The 20,912-nt window shown below is 51.3% G+C and overlaps 1 protein-coding gene across 3 annotated transcripts in view; it reads left to right on the top strand.

Moving 5' to 3' along the window:
* POMT2 (protein O-mannosyltransferase 2) overlaps positions 1-14,803 on the top strand; it is a 43,257-nt gene extending 28,454 nt beyond the window's left edge. For 2 of the 3 annotated variants that reach the window (XM_055538745.1, XM_055538743.1), the window contains 12 exons: positions 1,143-1,209; positions 3,492-3,561; positions 5,300-5,378; positions 6,543-6,694; positions 7,130-7,221; positions 8,271-8,347; positions 11,666-11,737; positions 12,051-12,110; positions 12,201-12,306; positions 13,121-13,261; positions 13,406-13,520; positions 14,348-14,803. In XM_055538745.1, the coding sequence (XP_055394720.1) occupies positions 1,143-1,209; positions 3,492-3,561; positions 5,300-5,378; positions 6,543-6,694; positions 7,130-7,221; positions 8,271-8,347; positions 11,666-11,737; positions 12,051-12,110; positions 12,201-12,306; positions 13,121-13,261; positions 13,406-13,520; positions 14,348-14,453 (1,137 nt within the window). In that variant the 3' untranslated portion in view covers positions 14,454-14,803. The remainder of the gene's footprint in view (positions 1-1,142; positions 1,210-3,491; positions 3,562-5,299; positions 5,379-6,542; positions 6,695-7,129; positions 7,222-8,270; positions 8,348-11,665; positions 11,738-12,050; positions 12,111-12,200; positions 12,307-13,120; positions 13,262-13,405; positions 13,521-14,347) is intronic. The other variant, XM_055538744.1, reaches the window with a different exon arrangement.
* The last annotated feature ends 6,109 nt before the right edge of the window (positions 14,804-20,912 follow it).

The raw sequence follows: 20,912 nt of genomic DNA, 5'->3' as shown, positions 1-20,912 counted from the left end.
AATACTGTTGTCCCTAATTTTTTCTGAGAAAGCAAGAGCCACTGAAACAAAGCAGCTGTAATATATGCATAATTTTTTTCCCATATGCTAATTCCAAATCACTTTGGAAGTAAATGTCATGTTTTATCCAACTGGAGTTATTAAAACTCACGTTGTAAGAGAGAGGTGTTTATTTCTGTTGCTGCTGGGTGTTTATGTGCTTGTTTGCATGCTTGACACGATTGTATGTATGTAGTCCATCCTGGGAGCTTTGGATTAGCTGGCTGGGTTTGAATCCTGTCTCTCTAGCTGACAGGCTGTGTGACCTTGAGTGGAATTGCTTAACCTCAGTTTCCTTGTAAGTAAGGTAAGGATAGCCATTGTACCCACAGGCTAGAGATGAGACGTGTCCAGTGCTTAGCACAGGGCCTGGCAATAGATGGTAGCCGTTTCCAACAGCAGCAATTTTATAAGCCTTTTCCTGTGCTGGTAAAAAAAAAAAAATGCCCTGAAATGTTTTCTGTGTAATATTCTTTCCTGTGGACACTCCATCATGTTAACTATTCTTTTGTTACTGGGGTTCCCAAGATTTTTGCTGGTAGATTAATCGCAGCATTACATACGTGTGCATGGGCATACACACACACACGCCATTTTTAAAAATTAGCATATACAAAATGGCTATGGCTAAAATTTCAGGCTTCTAGGACAAGATATTAATAGAGCTTCTTCCATTTCATTTGGCCACATTCTAGAAAACATAATAGCCTGAATTTTTCATGTAGAGAGTTTGAGGCATGGTCTTGATGACTTTTTAAAATGCACTAAATCCTCTTTGTGTGCTGTAGACTGTGTTACACTGTGTTGTCATGTTTCTTGCCTCGAGGAGGCTGGAACTTGAAAGACAGGATGCAGGGAGGCACAGAGACCAATCAAAAGGGCTTTTGTGGGAAGATGCCTCTAAGTGCTGAAGGAAGGAGGAAACGCACTTAGCAAACACTGCTTCTGGCCCCGTCTGGAAACAAGGCCCCTCGGGTGGGTGGCTGGGGCTTCTGAGAGAGCCCGGAGCAGTCCCGGCTCGCTGCTGACTGTCCTGGGGCTGACTGTGCCGATGGTAACACTCTCCTCCCTCCCACCACCCCCTCCTTCCCCCACCCGCCCAGGTCACCACCTATTTGCACAAGGACTACAACAACCTGTGGATTATCAAGAAGCATAATTCGAACTCAGGTAATGTGGCAGAGAACTGATGCTTCTGTTGTTACTTACTCTGAGCCTTCCTTAACATTTCTCATGCTTCCTAAAGAATGGTTCTAGGATGGGCTTTCCTGAGCATTCTTTGCCATCTTGACTGATCTCAGTTATCCTTTCAACAGTGATTTATTGAGCCCCCGCATGTCCCAAGGACTGTGGTTGGTCTAGGGATAAGCAGTGAGGTAGAGTGATAAGATCAGGCCCTGAGAGCTGTCATTTTGAAGCCAGAGAGCAGGCCGAGGCTCAGACTTGGTCTGGATGAGGTTCCCTGGGCATGTACTGGGGACACTCAGTCGCTGCTCTCGTCTGATTTGGAGCACGGCAAGCCTTGCAGACCCTAGCGTGTGGTACGGCGTGGCTGTCCGGGTGTGATAGAGGGCCGCTGCCCACTGCTCGTCCCAGAGCTGGGCCAGTCAGTGGGAGACCCGTGGGCCTGCCAGCCCCCTGGCTGGCCTTGTCTAGGCCTGCATAGCTGCCTCTGAACAGCCTGGGCGAAGCAGCTCTGAAGCACACCTGGCCTCCTGGGGCTTTGTGGCAAGGGCTGTGCCTGTATCTTCTGTTTTTTGGACAGACAGCTGGCTACCTGCAGGCTGTGTCTTCTGCTGCAGTTGAGAAGAGAAGAGAACAGAGGGCGTCTCCTGCTCACCTGCTGATTGTCTTCTGCCGCAGGTGTTCACTGTGACTCCTCGGCAAACACCGCCTGGCTCAGCCTGTCTCGAGTCAGCTGCTCCTGGGGAAGTGGCAACTTCTCATCTGAATTCATCTTCTCTGTTCCTTTCCCCAGCTCCTCTTATTGCCATGGTTTTCTGACTAGAAACGTGACTGACATGACGAGTGTCTTTGCACCTACTCCTCAGTAATATGAACTATGACACCATTGTGTGCCTGCGTGCTCAGTCGCTTTAGTCATGTCCAACTCTTTGCGACCCTGTGGATGGTAGCCTGCCAGGCTCCTCTGCCGGGTCTGTTCTTACCCTTATAAGACTGGTATAGATTGTGCTTTGACTTAACAGGCCAAATATAAGTGGTCTATTGCAATGAGGATTTATGAGGGAAGACCAGCTGTCTTTCTAAAGTCATGTGGGCACAGACCAACTCTTTAAGCATCCCTGTTCTGTTACCCTGTTGTAGCTTCCAGGTTAAGGTGGCTGCGTTTCACCCAGTAACGAAGGAGTCGTGTGAAGGCAGGTTGCCCCAAGCACTTGGGAAGTGGGAACTGTCTAGATGAAGGTTTCTGTGTTCTTGATGGCCGTGAGTGCCCCTCCCCCACAGGCCCATGTGAAGTAAAACTTCCCTCCCCGTTGATGTATCTGATCTGTCATCTTGCTGATTATTCTTTTTAAGAGACCTTAGGAGGCAGCGTAGGAATGGGCATCTCTCCAGCTGAGGTCTCAAATTCTCTTGCGAGCCAGTGATTTGTCCTGGTAGATCTCTTTCCTGACCTTGAGTGTTGGTGTCCACTCCTGGGACAGAAATTTGCAAGGATCCTTCTGTGTTGCTCTGATTACTGCCACTTTCCTTTTCCACTGTCGTCACTTCATTAGATCTTCATTGGTCTTGACTTTTTGATGATGTAGAAGTAGTCCTTTTCTTCCATCATTTTCTTTGGTTCACATTGATCAAGTCTATTGCCAGAGACAAGATAATCACTAGCAAAATATGCAGGTTTAACGTTTGATTTTGTTTTTTTTTGTTTGTTTGTTTTCCCCACCCCCTAACGTTTGATTTTGAAGAGAGCTGCGCAAATGATCATTTGCATGGGATTAATATTTGGAAGACTTAATTTTTTCTACCCAAAGGAAAATCTTATTATTTATCTTCCCAGCTTAAAAATCTTCTAGTTGGGGGCTTCAGTGCTTGGCCAATAAAGGCCACGTTTCCCAGCCTGGCATACACAGTCTTGCCCCACTTGTCCACCCCTGGCCGATTCCCACTCTCCTTTCTGCCTGCCTTAACCATGTGAAGTCATTTGCCATTGATCAAATGAGTTTTTCTCTTTCATACCTCTGTGCCTTTTCCCCACTCATTCACCTGACAAAATTCTCCCTCTCCTTTAAGAGTCTTTTCAAGCATTATCTCTGGGGCACGCTTCCCTTCTCATCTCAGACAGTTGGCTTTGGTCCCACAGCATTCTGTCAGCACCTCAAACAGGAGTTACCACATTGTAAATACTATAACTCTTTACTGGTAGGCCCTCGATTAATACTAGTTTAATGAGTGAACGATTTCGGACATCAGTGCTTGTTTCTTCTTGGCAGATCCCCTAGACCCTTCACTCCCGGTGGAGTTTGTGAGACATGGAGACATCATTCGACTAGAACACAAAGAGTAAGTAAATTTGCTGTTTGGCATAAATGAGTGGTTTGAGCGCCAAATGTAGGGAGCTCTTTTAAGCAGGAAATAAACAGAATCAGATGTGGACCAAGGCCCTAGTAAACAGAGCAAGGCTGCTATGCTAACATGGGAGAATAATTACTTTGCCTGTTTTGGCTTTGGGAAGCTTTGGACTTTGAGTTGGACTTTGAGGGTACCTTTCAGTTTCCTTTTGCCCAGGGGCAGCTGGGGGAGGGCGGGGGAGAAGTATTTGAATGGCCCAAAATTTCTTCGTAAGGGGTTGCCTTTAAAAAGATATGAGTCTGTTTCTGAATATGGCAAACTAGTTCACTTCTCCAGTGTTCTCCCTGAAAATAACTCAAAATGCCAGAACAATGTAAAAACATCTTTTGAAAAGCATGAAGAACCGACAAGATAGTAAGGAATTACCACATCAAAATCTCAGTGAAAGGGGAAATACAGAGAAAAAGTGGGATGCTGTGGCCCTTTCTGCCTTGTACCTACGATCTTGAGTTTTGAGCTTTGGTTTTTGACTGCCTCTTGAAAGAAGTTTTGAAGGCCAAGCTTTAGGCTCACCCAAAGTGGTGAGTTATTGTGATCTTCACTTCAGATTTATAACCCCCAAAGGCTTGGTGTTAGGGTAAATCTGCCCTATCTACCTATATTCAAAGTTTATTTGGGAAGTCAGAGTGCCCTGGGGGTTAAGGTTTGTCAGGGAAACAAAATCTGGTTCCTGAGAAGTAGTGATTACCAACTGATCTTCATATGGATTTGCAATCCAAATTCATTTTACATGGATTGTCTGAAAATCTTCAAGGCATGAATTTAAATGAACATAATCCTAGATGTGGTAATGTCTCCTAGGTACCTGGCCAAAAGCAAATGTGAATCCTCTTTTGGGAAAGAAATGTTGTTATCCATTCCTATAAATCGTTTTTCAGTAACAGTGTACCGAAAAAGTAACCAAACACTCAAGGAAATAGGGCACTATGTACAAAATGAATGGGAACAGTAGATGACAGAAGCAGCCCTGCAAAAGTTTATGTGAATTATCACATACAGATTTTTAAAATAAAATCAGTGGTTATTTTATATATATATATATATATATATATATATATGTATAAAAGCTATAAGCAGTGTTTTTTCCCTAGTCAGTAGGATTATGGATACTTTAATTTTATTTTTATAATGAACATTGTCTACTTGTTATGGATAAAAGTAAGGATTATTACAAAAAGCAAAAGTAAATAAAATCTCAATTAAACCCTCCACTTCCTGCACAGATCCCCACTTGGTAAAACTGACAGGAGCAGAAACAGTAGATGGGAGGGAGGAGGTTTACCTGTCTCTGGCATGTGTGGATTACAAATTTTAATTTTCTTCCCCCTAAAGCTGCCTCATAAGTCAGACTAGCTTGCCTCAGACCACCAGTGTGTTCAGTCATCCCCTCTCCCCACTGCTCAAGTTATGGGTGAACAAGAAGTGAAGCCTCTTTCTTGGCATGTGGTCCAGTACTCCTGTTGGTCTGTCCCTCCTGGCTTGGGCAGCTCTCCAGTTCTCTGGGTATTTCTTGTAAGTGAATGGGCAAGAAAGTCCTGGTTTGTTGGATTTAGTAGTTTGGATTCTAATTTTTCTTCCCTGAACAGATGACTCTGAATACCCTGGGTAAAAGAAGAAACATCACACATCTCTTTTCAAGACAATGGCACTTCTCTCTCTTCATTTCCAGGACTTCTCGGAACTTGCACAGTCACTATCACGAGGCCCCCCTGACCCGGAAGCACTATCAGGTCACTGGCTATGGCATAGTAAGTGAGCCACTCGAGTGTGAGCAGGACGCCAAACATTGTGGGGCCTGGCTCAGCGCCATGAGGCGGAGCGGCCTTCCCAGAATTCCGGAATGTTCCTAACGATTGGCTGCTCAGGGACTCTTAGCATTCAGGAGCTTTTTGGCTAGGCTTGCTGTGGGAAAGGCCGCCTGTGAAGTCTATTTTTTTCCATCTCTTGCCTCTATAATAACCATGCCATTTTTATGTTCTGACACATAATAAAGGTCAAATATGAATACTATTTGAGTCTCTTTTAAAATCATATTGTACTTAGAAGCCACAGGGCCACAATATGAACCCAGAGGTATATACAGGTCTATCCTTTGCTAGATCCCAAATTCTCATTGGCTTTATTTTTACGGATTACCTCTGTGTTCTGCAGAGGAATATTGTCCACCTTGCTTTTGGATTTTTCCTTCTTGGGGTGACGCAGCTTATCGAGGAAGCTCTATGAGTACTTACGACTTGGGAAAGAGTTTGAAAGCAAAAACACCTAGTGGGAAGATAGATTTATGACCAGCTGTCTAAGTTCCCTTCCAAGGGCTTTGGTGCTTCAGTAAAGACTCTGGGTTCTTTAAAGTAGAGTTCCCAATCCTCTTTCCATTTGCTTATCCCACATTATACTAGAGCCAAGACTCTGAACTTCATCTTTTTCTGGTGGGCATCTCCTGATGAGAATTAGACACAACTGTCTTAATTTCCACAGTATGATATCTAGGCTAGACATTCCTTAGATGGATGAGTGTCCATATGGCCATGGTGACGGATGCAAAGGACCCAAATTTATTTCTGTTGGCTCATAGTGATGTCTTGAGTTTAATTTAAGGGCAGAAGCATCTATTTAGAACTTAAACTGTAGTTCTGTGAAGTGAAGAATTGGACATCAGGTTCCAGGCTTCATACTACTTTTGTTGGTTGTGATAATGAGGCCTGGGGAAATGGCAGTCACGTGGGATGTTCCTTGGGATGTTTCTCTGGCCCTCTTTTTCTCTTTCCCACCTCAGTCACTTAGGCCAGTTTGGTCTTTGACCTCTGTAACATGATGGCATCTGAAAGGCTGGCCATCTCCCTTTTTTGATGCGCCTTCTCTGAAGTCATCTTATTAATATTTTCTTTGTATTTTTTTCTTGATTTTTGTGGCAGAATGGGTCAGGGGACTCGAATGACTTCTGGCGAATTGAGGTTATAAACAGAAAATTTGGAAACCGAATCAAAGTGCTGAGAAGTCGAATTCGCCTCATCCATCTGATCACAGGTTGTGTCCTGGGCTCCTCAGGAAAGGTCCTGCCTAAGTGGTGAGTCTCCGGGGGTTTGGCATCCCAGCAGTGCCTCATGCTTTTCCTTTCACACTTACAAGGAGAATGCCCCGAACTTCCATTCCCGAATGATCAGTGTTCCCCTCGTGTTTGGTTTTTCTTTGTGGTGGATGGAGGGAGAAAAGGCATCAAGAACTTTATGGAGCCCAGAGCTCCAGAGTTCCTGTGGTGTTTCACGTTTTGTAATAGTTGAGCATTTATATCTCTGGCCTGTGATAACTCTCTGGTTCTGTGTCTCTAAACTGGGCATGATGTAGGCTAGACTACTTCTGGGATAGTCATGAAACAGAAAAGTGAGAGGCTGGAAAGAGCATGGCCGCTAGGTTGGAAAGAGAAGAGTTCCATGCAGCTGACAGTACTGCTGTCTGGGGAGTTTCAGGTCTTCCGAGAGACACTTGTGACTCCTTTTCACAGGGGCTGGGAGCAGATGGAAGTCACATGCACACCATACCTAAAGGAAACCCTCAGCTCCATCTGGAACGTGGAGGACCATATCAATCCCAAATGTGAGTGAGGTCGTGTCCTGGGCTGGCTCTGAAGGGAACATCTCTAAGTCATTCTTATCTGAGGAAAATAACCCTTTACAGACTCTGCTGCCATGGTATCTTATTGTCTTCCTTTTTTAAACCTAGTCTCTTCATATGAATTGTCTGCATGGGCAGCTCCTTTTTCTTCCTGCTCACTTAGACTTCCTATTCTTCTTAAATTCTTCTCCCACAAGTGACCAGTGGGCCTCACTTGGGGCCAGAGCTGGTTGCCTCTCACTGGATTTGACTCTTGCTGCCGCCTGCAATGCAGGTCCATCTGCTTGCCTCCTTCTGGGCTCTCTGTTCCCTCTGTGGTTACCTCCCTAACCTCAAGGCTCAGAGCAAGCTGGTGCTTTCCCTTTCTGCCCCTGCATAGGCTCCTCCCCTCCCCACATCCAGCTGAGGCTATTACAGAAAGTGATGGCCACGGCCCTTGATCGATCCTGTATTTATACTCCCAGGCTCCAATTTGACATTTCCGGTCCAGTGTCATCTTCAACTCAACGAGTCTCTGAGCTCATCCTCTGCTTCCTAAACTACCCCCTTTAGGCTTGATTTTTCTTCTTCATGCTTCCCACTTCATTCTTACCACCTAATTTAACCAACCAGCTAATTAACTAGCTAATTAAACAATTCACTGACAAGTATGCTGGGAGCCATGTAGGGCCCTGGGGATGCCTTGGTGAATGAGATAGGCTGGGTCGCAGTCCTCACAACCTGCTTCGGGTGTGGGAGCTGCATTTGGGGCAGCACCATCATGAAGGGTGATGGCCCAAGGGCTGTGGGTGCCTCTGGTTGGGGGTGCAGTGGGGTGGGGCTTTTCATCTGTTGCCATTGCCTCCCTCAGAATGCCTGCTGAGTGCTACAGGCTGAGGGAATGATGGAGAATTCCTCAACACTCTCACAGGCTTGTTAGCTTGTCAGGAAGGTTACCCTCAGACCCTGGCAGCAGAGTGGATATCATGGACAGACAGCTATGAGGAGAGGCTGAGTGAGGAAGGTTCACGCCTCTGTCTTTCTTTTTCCAGTGCCAAACATCAGCCTGGAAGTGCTGCAGCCCAGTTTCCCTGAGATAATGCTGGAGTCCCACATGGTGATGATCCGGGTACCGTGACCCCTTCCCACTGGGAAGCTTCTCTAAGAGGTCTTAGGCGTCCGCAGATTTGGATCACAAATCAGTAACCATGCTATAGGCCCGCTGCCCGCTTGTGGAGGACTCTGAAAGTGTCTTCACATACTGACTTAAACTTGGTCTTCAAAGGCACTAAATGATGGTGGTGATGCTGCTGGTGGTAACTGTGTGAACAGTTTTGCAGCTCTTGTGTGCCAGGCACTACTGTAAGCACTGCACATGTATTAACTCACTCACTACTCATTACAGCCCTCCAGAGATTCTGTCCCCAGTCTACAGAAGACAGAACTGAGCATAGAGGTGAAGGGACTTACCCAGGGTCACAGCTAAATGGAAGCGGTGGATCTAGGCCTTCAGAGTCAGTGCTGGTGACCACTACACTCCTCTGCCTCTAAGTGATTCTCAGATCTGTTCAAGTGGCAGAGCCCCTGAACATCACAGTGCTCTTGGCTGAAAATCATGAGACACTGATAGTTGATTCCATCATATGAAATTAGAATCAGCTAGGATGAAAGGCCCGGAGAAGGCAATGGCACCCCACTCCAGTCCTCTTGCCTGGAGAATCCCATGGACAGAGGAGCCTGGTAGGCTGCAGTCCATGGGGTCGCTAGGAGTCGGACATGACTGAGCGACTTCACTTTCAATTTTCACTTTTATGCATTGGAGAAGGAAATGGCAACCCACTCCAGTGTTCTTGCCTGGAGAATCCCAGGGACGGGGGAGCCTGGTGGGCTGCCATCTATGGGGTCGCACAGAGTCAGACACGTCTGAAGCAACTTAGCAGCAGCAGCAGCAGGATGAAAGGCCAATTTGAGTGTGCTGTTTATATGCAGCATAAAATCCCAACCAGGACCCCACTCATGTTCCCAGAGAGAAACAGACTGCATAGGGGGGCATGGTTGATGCTTTTCAAGGTTTTAAAGACTCACTGTTTGTGCTCTATCATTAGTAGCTGACAGCTGACATAGGTTTAAGAACAATTGAGAGACAAAATCTGTAAATTGAGAAAATTCTACCCACTAGCTTAAAATTTCCCCTTTGAATTGGAAAAACCCTCCTGCAGTTTTGATGTAGAGGGAGAAACCTCTTTACTGTGACTTCTGGAAAACTGGCGCCCTGCAGGAACAATGTTTAGAGCAGGTTTGTGGACCTCTGCACTGATGCAGAGAGCAGTAGCGCTTGGTATTTCTTTCCTGGTGAGCCACTGTCAGTTGGTCTCTCCTGGAAGTGATTATGTAAGCAGCACTTGGTAAATACAGTTGACTTATTTCAGCAGATTAAATTTAAAAATCCAACTTTTGTCATTTTTGCACATTGGGAGGTGATGAGTTGACAGGAACCAATCTCCGGGTCACTTCTTCCCTGACTCTGTGCTTGTAGCTGTCACTGTGGCCTGATGACAGAGCTCTTTTGAATATGTGCCTGTCAGTCAAAATAGTATTTTAGATCTGGGTAGAATTTTAAGACTAAGTCTAAATTAATAGTCTCATTTCTTCTTTCATTATCTAAGAGGTGGAATCAAAGAAGAAAAGAGACATAAGGAAACTTTCTTATTCAACAGATGTAGAGTCACAGTGGGGAGAGAGATCAAAATTGTCTGGACTGTATAAGCCGCAGGGCATCTGTTAGCTGAGCAGGGGTCTCAGGCCTGGGCAGAGAAGGCACCGTGCCTGCTGAGGTTAGCTGGAACAAGCCCCCTGGGTACTAAGCATAGAGAACAATGCACAGATATTCAGATTTTCCTTGCTTCCATTTCTTGGTTTACTAAAGGAGCTCGGTTTCTGAAGAATTTAATGTGTAGGATGCCCTTGGCTTGTTCTAACTCTGGCTGAAGTCCCTGGTTTAGGGCTGAACCGTACTGGCTGGAAGGAATTGATTTCCCTCAGCAGTTGCTCTGGGGTCCAGAATGATTCATTCTTCATTGTGAGGTTCTTAAGATGGCCATAGTGGTTGAGGGGCTGTGCAACTGGCCCATTTGGGTCTGACACCCCCCTGTACTTTCTACCCTGAAGGAGCAACCCAGCCACCCTAGGGAGGCCTGCAGACGACTCCCAAGCCCTTGAGGCGTTGGTTTAATAAGGCCCTGGCTGGTGGTTCAACGAACCAGGCCTGGATCTTTCTTGAGCTAGACCCGTGGTCCTTATTAGAGCACAGTTTGTGCCTCCGAGGGGGTATTTAATGATGTCCGGAGATGTGTTTGGCTGGCATAATGGGTAGGGGTGCTCCTGGTATCCAGTGAGTAAAAGCCAGGGATGCTCACCACTCTACACTGCACAGGCCAGCCCCCACCGGAGACATCTGCAGCCCAAAGTGACATAGTGCCCAGGTGGAGAAACTTTGACCTGACTCCTCCTTGGGAAATGCCTTCTCAGTCTGTCTGATGACAAGGCTGGCGCCTTGTTTTAGCAAAGGTCTGATTTTGCCGTATGAAGACAGGTTATTAGATATTCTTGGCTGGTGGACTGAAGGGACTGAGACTGAGTCCTTCAGACTAAAGTGTGCATTCTCAACCAGGGGGTAATGTGTTCTTAGAGGGCGGATAAAAGGAAACAGTTTTTTAATATATAAAACACAGGTATTCATTCATTATATAAACAGATAAACGGAATACCTATAGTATTAAAATGTCATGAGGGGACTTATTCTGCTGATTGTTTTGCAATATATACCAATGTTAAGTCATTATGTTGTATACTTGCAACTAATGTTATATATAAATTATACCACAATTTAAAAAATGCTTTAAATGTCACTGCAAGGGAGTGTTTAAGGAAAATATATCTTAAAAATATTGACTGGGGACAGGTAGTAATGAAAAAAATTACTGAGAAACACTAGGCTAAAGTAACTTTTCCAGAGTCCAGGAACTTAAGAGTTCTGGGTTTGGGTTTGAAATTGGCCTTTCAAGGAAACAAATAACTGAGCCCTGATTTTACATGCCCCCCTCCTCATCCTCTTGACACCTTATCCTTTGCCAGGAAGATGGATATATATTTTGTGCCAAGGGAAACAGGCCTGTCATGCCTCCTTCCCTCGAGCAGAGAGTCTGAGCAGACTGTCTCTGCCGGGACGTGGAGGCCTGCTCGTTGGGCGAAGTGGGGCAGCTGTGGTCAGCAGGTGTGCGCTGACTGAGCGTGACCCCTGGCTCTCCCCTGCCAGCGAGGGAGAGGGCAGAGGAGAGAGGGCTTGTCTTGACGTGTGGCCACACATCAGAGATGACCGACCCTCACGTTCCTGTCAGCCTTCTAGAGCTCTGTCTGGACCAGCTTTTTCCTTACCACTTTCCTACAGGGGAACAATGGCCTCAAGCCCAAGGACAATGAGTTCACGTCCAAACCCTGGCACTGGCCTATCAACTTTCAGGTAGGGCCCAAAGCTAGAGCTCCTCCCCGGGAACAGAGCTGAGGAGGAGGCTGTGGAGCCTGGCTGGCAGTGGGGGGATGTCGGGGTGGTGAGGGCAGGCCTCGCCGGGCGGAGGGTGGCCAGAGACGGGCTCTGGCTCTGCTTGTGCTCAGCTGGACCCAGCCTCCCCAGGGAGCTCATGGAGAAAGTGCCCGCTCCGAGCTTCCTGCCCAGGCTCCCTGTCTGTGAAAGGTGGCCGGTCTTCCTCCCCTGGAGACTCAAGCAGCTGGGCGGGGCTGAGCCCTGTCCCCACTCTGTGTCCTTTGCTCCACAGGGCCTGCGCTTCTCAGGGGCCAATGACACCGACTTCCGAGTGTATCTGCTGGGCAACCCGGTGAGTGCCCTGCGTGCTGCGGTGGGGCCCTGAGCGTGCCTGCAGGGTGCTGCTGCCTTCTCTCACCCGCCCATGCCCGTCTCCCTGCAGGTGGTCTGGTGGCTGAACCTGCTGAGCATCGCCCTCTACGTCCTCTCAGCGAGCGTCTTCGCTGTGGCTGTGCAGAGGGGCGCGCATCTGCCTGTCGAGGTTGAAGGTCGGGTCCCTGGGCTCCCCTGCGCCCACCTAGCAGCCCGAAGGATGCCTGCATTTGGGGGGTGCCAGCCTGCTGATGGGCCATCCTCTGCCTTTCCCTCCCCTTCTTCCCTTCTCTGTGACTTTTTAGAGCTCAAAGCACCAGATGCCTAGTGCTGTGTTAAACCCTGTGTCCTCCCAGCAGAGTTTATTACCAGTTTATGGATTAGGAAACCGAGGCACAAGGAGGTTAAGAACCTTGTCCCAGTAGGTGACAGAATTGAGGTTCACACCCAGGTGGTCTGCATTCAGAGCCTTCACTGTTGACCTCTACACTCTGTGCACGACTGTCCATTTTTTCTCTTCTGCTCTCCTGTCCTCTAGTCAGGAGCAAAGCAGCCCCCAGGCCATGGGCCACAGCATCCAAGACGTTCACACAGGTCCTCTGCTGCCTCTGCAGCTCCATGTCTGCAGACATGGTCCCAGGCTACCCCTCCCCAACCCCCGTCCTCTCCTGTGCCCGCACCCCCGCACTGTCTTGCTGCAGAGATCTGTGTGGCAGCAGAGATGTGGGAGCTGGGGCCGGAGGCCCGGCGGCCTGCTCCTGGGGTTGGGCGCTCCTGCTGGGGGTGCCCAGGCCTCCCGGGCCAGGGAGTAAGCAGTTCCTTCTCCTGCCAGCCGCCGTAGGGTTGTTCACCCTTGGGGGTGAGGGACGGAAGGCCCACTCGGGTGACGTGGCTCCTGTGAGTCACATGGCGAGGAAGGGGCAGAGCTGCATGGGACAGGCTCCATGCCCATCCCTGTCGGCTGACCAGGCTGTGCTGCTTGGGGCTCAGGGCTGTCCCAGGTCCTGCTGCGAGGAGGCGGGCAGCTCCTGTTCGGCTGGATGATGCATTACTTCCCCTTCTTCCTGATGGGCCGGGTCCTCTACTTCCACCACTACTTCCCCGCCATGCTCTTCTCCAGCATGCTCACAGGTCAGCGCTGCCCTCCGGGACCTGGGTGATGAGGGTGGGCGGGCAGGACGAGACCACCGTGGAGCGGTGGTGCTGGGGGAGCCCATCTGCCTCCCCAGAAGATGTCCTCTGACAGAGCAGTGAGGGGTTTCCCTTCCTCCCCAGGCCTTCTGTGGGACACCCTCCTGCGGCTCTGTGCCTGGAGCCTGGCCTCCTATCCGCTGGCCAGATGCGTGCACATGCTGGGCATCCTGAGCCTGCTCCTGGGAACTGCCTACAGGTGAGCGCCCCCTGCACCTGCATGGCCGACCCCCCAACCCCAAGGCCTCAGCCCTGGGTGCATTTTGGAGCCCCTGTTGAAGCACACTGGTGCCTGGCTCTGTCTCCAGAGGTTTGTTCTGGTTTTGTTGAGCCCAGTTTGGGCCCTGTCAGCCACGGTTTCCAAAGCCCTCCACGTGACCTGAAGGGGCAGCAGGTGGAGAAACATGGACTAACGCCCTGCATTCTCACCTCTAGCCAGCGGCTCCCAGCTCTGCACCTCTCTGGCTCATGTTGGAGAGTACCCCTCTGCAGTCACCTGGCTCCTAGCTGGCGTAGCTCTCAGCAGGGGGCAGGGGGAGCAGGTGGTAGAGGGTCGCCAGGGGGTGCGGTGTGGCTCAGAGTAACTGCAGGGAGGATGCTGTTTGGCAGGCCACCCCCTCCCCCATCTCACAGTCTCACAGATCTGCGGTTGAGCATCACTGGCCTTGAGGGGCCAGGGGCAACATAAAGTCCTGAACTGGGAATAGGAGACCTGTGACCTGAGAGCACATCCACACAGAGAGTCTGGGCCACACAGCCCATGACCAGACCCTGGACTGCTCTGTCTCCTGGGCCTCTTGAGAAGAGCCCTTTTCCCTTACTGTCATTAAGTCGCTCTCTTTCAAGGTCCCAGAGTATGGTGTCCCCAGGTGGTGAAGTCACACAGGCATGCTGACACCTCGGGGTGGGTCCCGTAGGTAGAGAAGGTCTAAGGAGCTGAGCGTCAGGGGTCTCAGGGCTCCCCGCCTCCGCTGAGGCCCTAGGGTGCCAACTGCCACCTCCCCCACCCCGGGTTCTCCCCCACAGTTTCTACCTCTTCCACCCTCTGGCTTACGGGATGGTAGGTCCCCTGGCCCAGGATCCCCGAAGTCCGATGGCCGGGCTCAGGTGGCTGGAATCGTGGGACTTTTGAGGCCACTGTGAGGACTCCAGCCTGAGACCAGGACCTTCGTGGGGACGACCAGCTGTGGAGCCAGTCCCCAGACCCTCCAGCCGTGGAGGAAGCAGCCCGAAGAGCCTGTGGACTTGCACTGCCTGCCAGCACCCCCCACCCCGGGAACGCAACCTGCTGGGGAGCACCACGGCCCTGCTCCTCGCAGAGGCTCCTCCACTGGCTCTGCTCAGCCACAAACGACTTCCTTCTCAGGCCCGTCCCCCGTGAGTGGATGAGTGTGAGCGTGCGTGTGTCCGTGTGCCTGTGCGGTGTAGACCGTGGCTGTGGACAGTGGAGCATCATAAACTCTAAGAAATCGTCCAGGGCTACAGTAGTATTTTCTGGTGTTTTTTTCTCACTGGATTGGGTTGTAAGATTCATCAGAAATTCTCAGCTCCAGGAAGGCTGACTGCACTGACCCCGCCTTGGGGAATCACCTCGGGTGCAGCCTCCAGGATCATCAAGGCTGTGCCGCCCTCCTTCCCGCAAACAAGCAGATCCCTAAGCCGAACACCCCAAGCTGGAGGGCCCGCCTCCTGCCCGCAGTGTGTGCTCAGGGGCCCGGGCCCCAGTGCCAGGCAGCCCCGCTGGCCCTCCTCAGCCCTCAGCTCCTTGCTGTCTGGGAATGCCGGGCATGTGGTTGGCGAGGGGCACGGCACCCCATCCCTGGTGCTGTGTCCTCAGGGCCTGGGAGCCAGGGGCGACTAGTGGCTACCCATCCCCTTTCTTCTGCATCCAGCCTGGCTGTGAGGTTGGGACCCATGCTCTCCCGCCGGCCCCTCTCCTAGCACCCAGGGTGAATGTGAGGGGTTGGGCTGAGCTCCCGGTGGGGTGTCCGGGGCCAGGTTGCCTGGCCTTTCTGGGCTAGTGCTCCTGTCACTCACTAAGCTTTCCCCATGCCTCCTCCTCTGGTCCCCAGTGCTGATGCCCTCCTTTCTCTCTGTTTCACCCCCCTTCCTCTGGGTCACTGTTTCACCTGTCTCCTTTTCCTCAAGGCCCCAGAGCACCTAGGCATGCATCAGAACTTCTCTTTACCACCTTGAAGCCCAAGCAAGCAGCTCGGAGCTGTTCCTTTTACTTCCTCACCAGATGAAAGAGAGAAGGAAAACCCTTGGGCCAGAACTGAACTAACCCAAGGCCAATCCCTCAGCCCACCTTCGTCCTCCTGGTGCATGACAAAGTATTTTTTTTTTGTCTCAGAGGACTGTAATGCTTCAAGGTTTAATGATGAATCTTTGCCACTTTCCATCTTCCCTCCTCTGTAGCCCCCACCAGCTCTGCCAAGGTCAGAGCTCTTTCAAGCTCTTTGCTCGGTGGTTGCCACGGAGACTGGAAATTGGTCCCAGGGACAGGCTGTGCTACCCACTGGGTGGTGGGGAGGGAAGCTTCTGGCCATGCTCAGATGTTCAGACCGACCATCATTAATGTTAATAGAGGAAACGCAGTCACATCCAAAGCAAGGCAGGTTTGTTAATTAGATCTGGGGCCCCCGTGACCTCCCTTTCCCAGGGCTGCAGCCCTTTTGACTTCCTCTAGCAGGAAGCACTGCTGCCGGGTGCTGAGTCTGGGCTGCTTGCTTAATTGCGTTTCTGGAAGGGAGGGAGAGCAGGGATGGAGAACCTCTGCTCTCCCATGCCCCCCAGCCCCGTTCTTCTCTCGCCCAGACCAAGTTGCTTTCTTCTGAGCTGGGGGTGTGGGGCAGCCCTCTGGGTGGGCTCTCTTGGAGGTGGAATGTGGGAGACCCTGGGCTTGACTGTTTCAAAAAACAGTGGCCCCACGCTGACATCTGGGAGGTGGTGGCTGTTTCTCCCAGTGCCTTACTGCCTAATAGGAACTCGTTGGAAGGGAGATGCCCTGAAGGAGCCAGAGGGGCAGCCACTCTGGTGAGGGCAAGGAGGGCAAACGCTCAGGCGGCCTCCTGCCCGGCCGCCCTCCTAATCTGGCCACCCCGGGGACACGGGCTTCCTTGGTCTCTTCCACTGCTCTCCGGAGATGGGAGAAGAGCTGTCTGCCCACCCCACCCCCTCCTTTGCCCAGGCTGGCGCACGCTTGGCCAACACAACTCCAAGGACCCAAGTTGTGTTGTTGGAAGATGCTGGGGAGAGGGGCTGTCGGAGCCATACTCTGCACATGGGCTCCGGCCCCCAGAAGAATGTGACACATCCCGCAGACGTGCTGGTGGAGGAAGGAGACATTTTCAGCTCAACCTCCAGCCAACTTCTTAAACCACATTTTATATTAAAAAAAAAAAAAAACAATTTTTCCACGGATAATCAGAGGCCATTTACTTTTGTAATAAATAGCTCTTATTTTGAATGCCATGTTGTTCTTGTTGTACTTAATTGAATCTGACTTGCCCTCTGGCTCCCAGAATGAAAAGAATGTTTGGAGTGCAAGAACCGTTCCATTGTGTCTGGAGTCTGAGCCATTCTGACTCCAGCAGAGGCCTTGGGCTGGGCAGGTAAACCCGGCTATAGCAGGAGACACTGAGGCCCTCTCACGAATAAGGTTACTTGAGTAATATTGGTTGTTACTTGTATTTATTTAAACTTATTCCCAAATAAGCAGGAAGCTGGACCTTATTTTTCCCTCTCATAACCTTTTCACACAAATATAAGGAGAGAGAGAGAGCATCCACTTTGAGACAGCTGAGCGGCCCAGCACTGCAGCACTGATGTCCATGCTCCCCAGAGGCCCCGTCTTGGCAGGCGTTTTCTGATCAGGGGTCACGTTAAGGGTCCGAAGGAGGTAAGAGCTGATGTGTTTTGGACCGTAGCTGAGGAAGGAGAGGAGTCCAGTGTACTGTGAAACCGGGGGTCTTTGGGGCTCCCTGACCACGCCCCCCTCCTGCTTAGGACCAAGAGAAGCTGGAGGCAAGAGAGGAAGGAATCCTGCAGCCCCTCGGGGGATAGAACTGTCGAGGACAAGCAGGCTAGGAAAGGACCAAAACCTTGCTGGCACAGCTCGGTTTACCACCTCCCAACACGTCTGTGACACCCGAGTCCTCATAAAGGCCCAGTGAAGTCACAGCGTTTTCGTCCCCGTTCTACCCAGGAGGGATTCCATTCCTTACCCAAGGTGCCACAATCAGTCAACAGTAGAGCCGGGGCTGGGTTTCCCAGGTGGCGCTAGTGGTAAAGAGTCCTCCCGCCAGTGCAGCAGATGTGAGAGACCCGGGTTCAATCCCTGGGTTGGGGAGATACCCCTGGAGATGCTAAGTCACTTCAGTCATGTCCGACTTTGTGCAACCCCATAGATGGCAGCCCACCAGGCTCCCCCGTCCCTGGGATTCTCCAGGCAAGAACACTGGAGTGGGTTGCCATTTCCTTCTCCAATGCATGAAAGTGAAAAGTGAAAGTGAAGTCGCTCAGTCATCTCCGACTCTTAGCGACCCCATGGATTGCAGCCTAACAGGCTCCTCTGTCCATGGGATTTTCCAAGCAAGAGTACTGGAGTGGGGTGCCATTGCCTTCTCCGTCCCCTGGAGAAGGGAATGGCAAACCCACTGTAGTATCCTTGCCTGGAAAATTCCCACGGACAGAGGAGCCTGGCGGGTTGAAAAGAGGCAGACACAACTGAGCACTCAGCAGCAGCAGCAGGGCCTCGGCACTGAGTTGGGCTTTTTCTGCTTCTCCAGCCTGGTGCTGGGACTAGAAGCACCTGCCCAGGACAGCCTGGATCCCCTGGGGAGAGGGCATAGCCTCAGATTAGCATGTTCCTTTGCACCTGCTGCCTAAAGCACCGACAGCTCGTCCAGGGCCCGGTGTTCGCTGGTGCAGCTAGACCAGTGGTCTTCTGGGAGGGAAAAAGCCTTGATCTGTAGCATCTGTCCAGTCTCATGGTGCAGATGCTCCACCATGGCCTCTTCCAGGCCACTAACTTGATTGATGTCACTGAGAAACTGGAAAGACTAACCCAGTTGGCTCTCCCAAGCCATCTAAGAGCCAGCTCCAGCACCCTTTTGACCCAGACCCGGTGACCTTGCCTTGGTCGGAACTATGGATGCAGCTCTTGCTCACAGTCCATTAAAGTGAGGGAGACAGTGGAGCACAGAGGTTTGGAGGAGGGGCCAGGGTCAGCCTTGAGGTCAAATACTGGCCCCACCACTTACGAGCCAGTTACTTAACCTCGTTGCCTCCATTTCCTCAACAGTAATACAAGGGCAAAATAAACAGGATCTACTTGACAGAGTTACTATGAGAATGAAGAAAGGTAATGACTCAAAGTCCCTTTCACAGTATCGACATGGATGCTCAGAACGTGTTAGCTCTTTATCGTTGGTGATAAAGCAGCCTCCGTGACAACACTGGCCTCTCCTCAATTAGAACCTCATGCCCAAGTCTGTGGGCAGATGCCGGGAGTGGGCTTTTGTGACTTTCCCCCAGCCTCTCAAATGTGGAGTCCACCCCTGTGTCTCCTGATTGGAATACACCACCCAGACCGCAAGGCTCAGGCAGGTTCCTGGGCCTTTTTGCTCAGGGGAGCGGAGATTAGAGAGCACTTAGCTCTCTCCTCCTGCCTCCTCCCGGCTCTAAAAAGGCAGAGTGAGTGCTGACTGCACCGCTTACTAGCTAAGGCCATCAGCTCGCTAACCCATCAGACTCCAGACCCTGCCCAAAGGAGAGAAGAGGCAAGCAGCGTCCCGAGAGTAGACTGTTGCCAGGAAGTGCACACCGGGTGGAGTGGGAAGCCTTAGATGAACCAGCAGGCCTGCATGGAGCCCTGGGCATCTGGGCACCGAAAGATAAAGGTCCCCAGAGATACACGTGGCCCTCCCCATGACCTGCCGAGCTGGCTGCAGGGCCATGGGACGCCGACCCGGGAGTCTAATCCCCGAGCGCCCAGCTTTCTCCCTTCAGCCCCCAGGCCCTTTGTGCTCTCCCTCAGGGATCTCCTGGATGCCTTAGGACACATGCCAGCTGCCTTGCAGCTTTGCTCCCCTGCTCCAGCCCAGAGACCCCCAAGATGTGAGGAGGGATGGGGAAGAGAGAAATAAGGTGTGCTCCAAAGTCCCGCATCCCTAGAAGAGGGAGAGAAGCGAGATGGTTTTGCCAAGTTTGCCTGGGAGCAAGAAGAGTGCTGCTGAGGCCCTCAGGCCTGATTCAGGGCCAGCAGAAGTTCTAGAAGGCAAGGATTCCATACTTCATGCCTAGCACAGGGTTGGCCAGCAGATGCTCTAGAGGGCAAGGATTCCATACTTCATGCCTAGCAGAGGGTTTAGCATGGAGCCTCAGCCAGTTCATGCCTGAAGGGTACACCCACCTTGTACCCACGGACCAGAGGAGGTGGACTGAGAGGTTCCTGGAGACCCCACTCCACCCCCCCTTACCACACCACCGAGGAAACTGGAAAAGAGAGGCGGGCAGACTGACAGGAGATAGGCTTGGAGACGACATAATGAAAGATAAGTGAGGATCTTGTTCTTTAAAACAGGGACCACTAGGCCTGGGCTGGGGCCCACGGCACTTCCAGGCTTGAAAGAGAAAGGTTCAGGTCTATTTGACAGGTGACCAACCTTACACCCTGAATGGCAAATTCAGGAGATTCTGTTTCATGAACTTCAAATTAAAGAAAGAAATAGTTCTTCTATTTAAACGTGTACGAAAGTCTATTAAAAAATTGCTGAATAGTAGAAGGTTCTCGCTGAACCCCCTCAATTGTCCAGGCACTGGAGTGCTCACCATTGCTGCACCTGAGACCCCACCCCTGGCCAAGCAGAGCTGGGGTTAGAACCGGAGCTGACAGATTTCTAAGGATGGAGCCTCAGGAAAACACAGGCCTGGCTGGACACGGTGGTGGTCTTTGCCCTGTCCCTAAAGCTGAGCGCCCTGGTGGCCTCCGAGTGTGCCGGGGTGCTTCAGTCAGTAACCAGAGCTAGGGAAGACCCTGCCCTACCCTTCGCGGCCCTTGCCCGGCTCTGCCTTGTCACACAGGCAGGCGCCCTGGCCTTCTTCCACCTCCACCTGATGCCAGGGGTCGGATGCGAAGGAGACCTGGTGCCAGGGGCCGGATGCCTCCAGGCAGCGTTTGTGTGGGGTAGCGGAGAGGCCAGCAGCTCCAGCTCCCTGCCCTAACTGCTGCTGCTGCTGCTGCTAAGTCGCTTCAGTCGTGTCCGACTCTGTACGACCCCATAGACGGCAGCCCACCAGGCTCTTCTGTCCACGGGATTCTCGAGGCAAGAACACTGGAGTGGGTTGCCATTTCCTTCTCCTTGCCCTAACTAGTAAGTGGTAAAATTGTCACCGGATGAGAAACCGAGCTCCCCAGAGGCTCGGCGATTTCCGTGAAGCTCTGAAGCCCTGTTCTTTCCCAAGCCGCCAAGACCGCGGCCAGAGTCGGTCGCCCGGAGATGCGCGTCTATCCGGACGGAGAGGGGCGGGGGCCGCGGAGGCTTTAAAGAGCCCCAGGCGGGCGGCGCGGGGCGGGGCGCGGCGCAAG

The sequence above is a fragment of the Bubalus kerabau genome, chromosome 10 (assembly GCF_029407905.1).
Source record: "Bubalus kerabau isolate K-KA32 ecotype Philippines breed swamp buffalo chromosome 10, PCC_UOA_SB_1v2, whole genome shotgun sequence".
NCBI classification, from domain to species: domain Eukaryota; kingdom Metazoa; phylum Chordata; class Mammalia; order Artiodactyla; family Bovidae; genus Bubalus; species Bubalus kerabau.
This window is presented reverse-complemented; position numbering and strand designations above follow the sequence as displayed.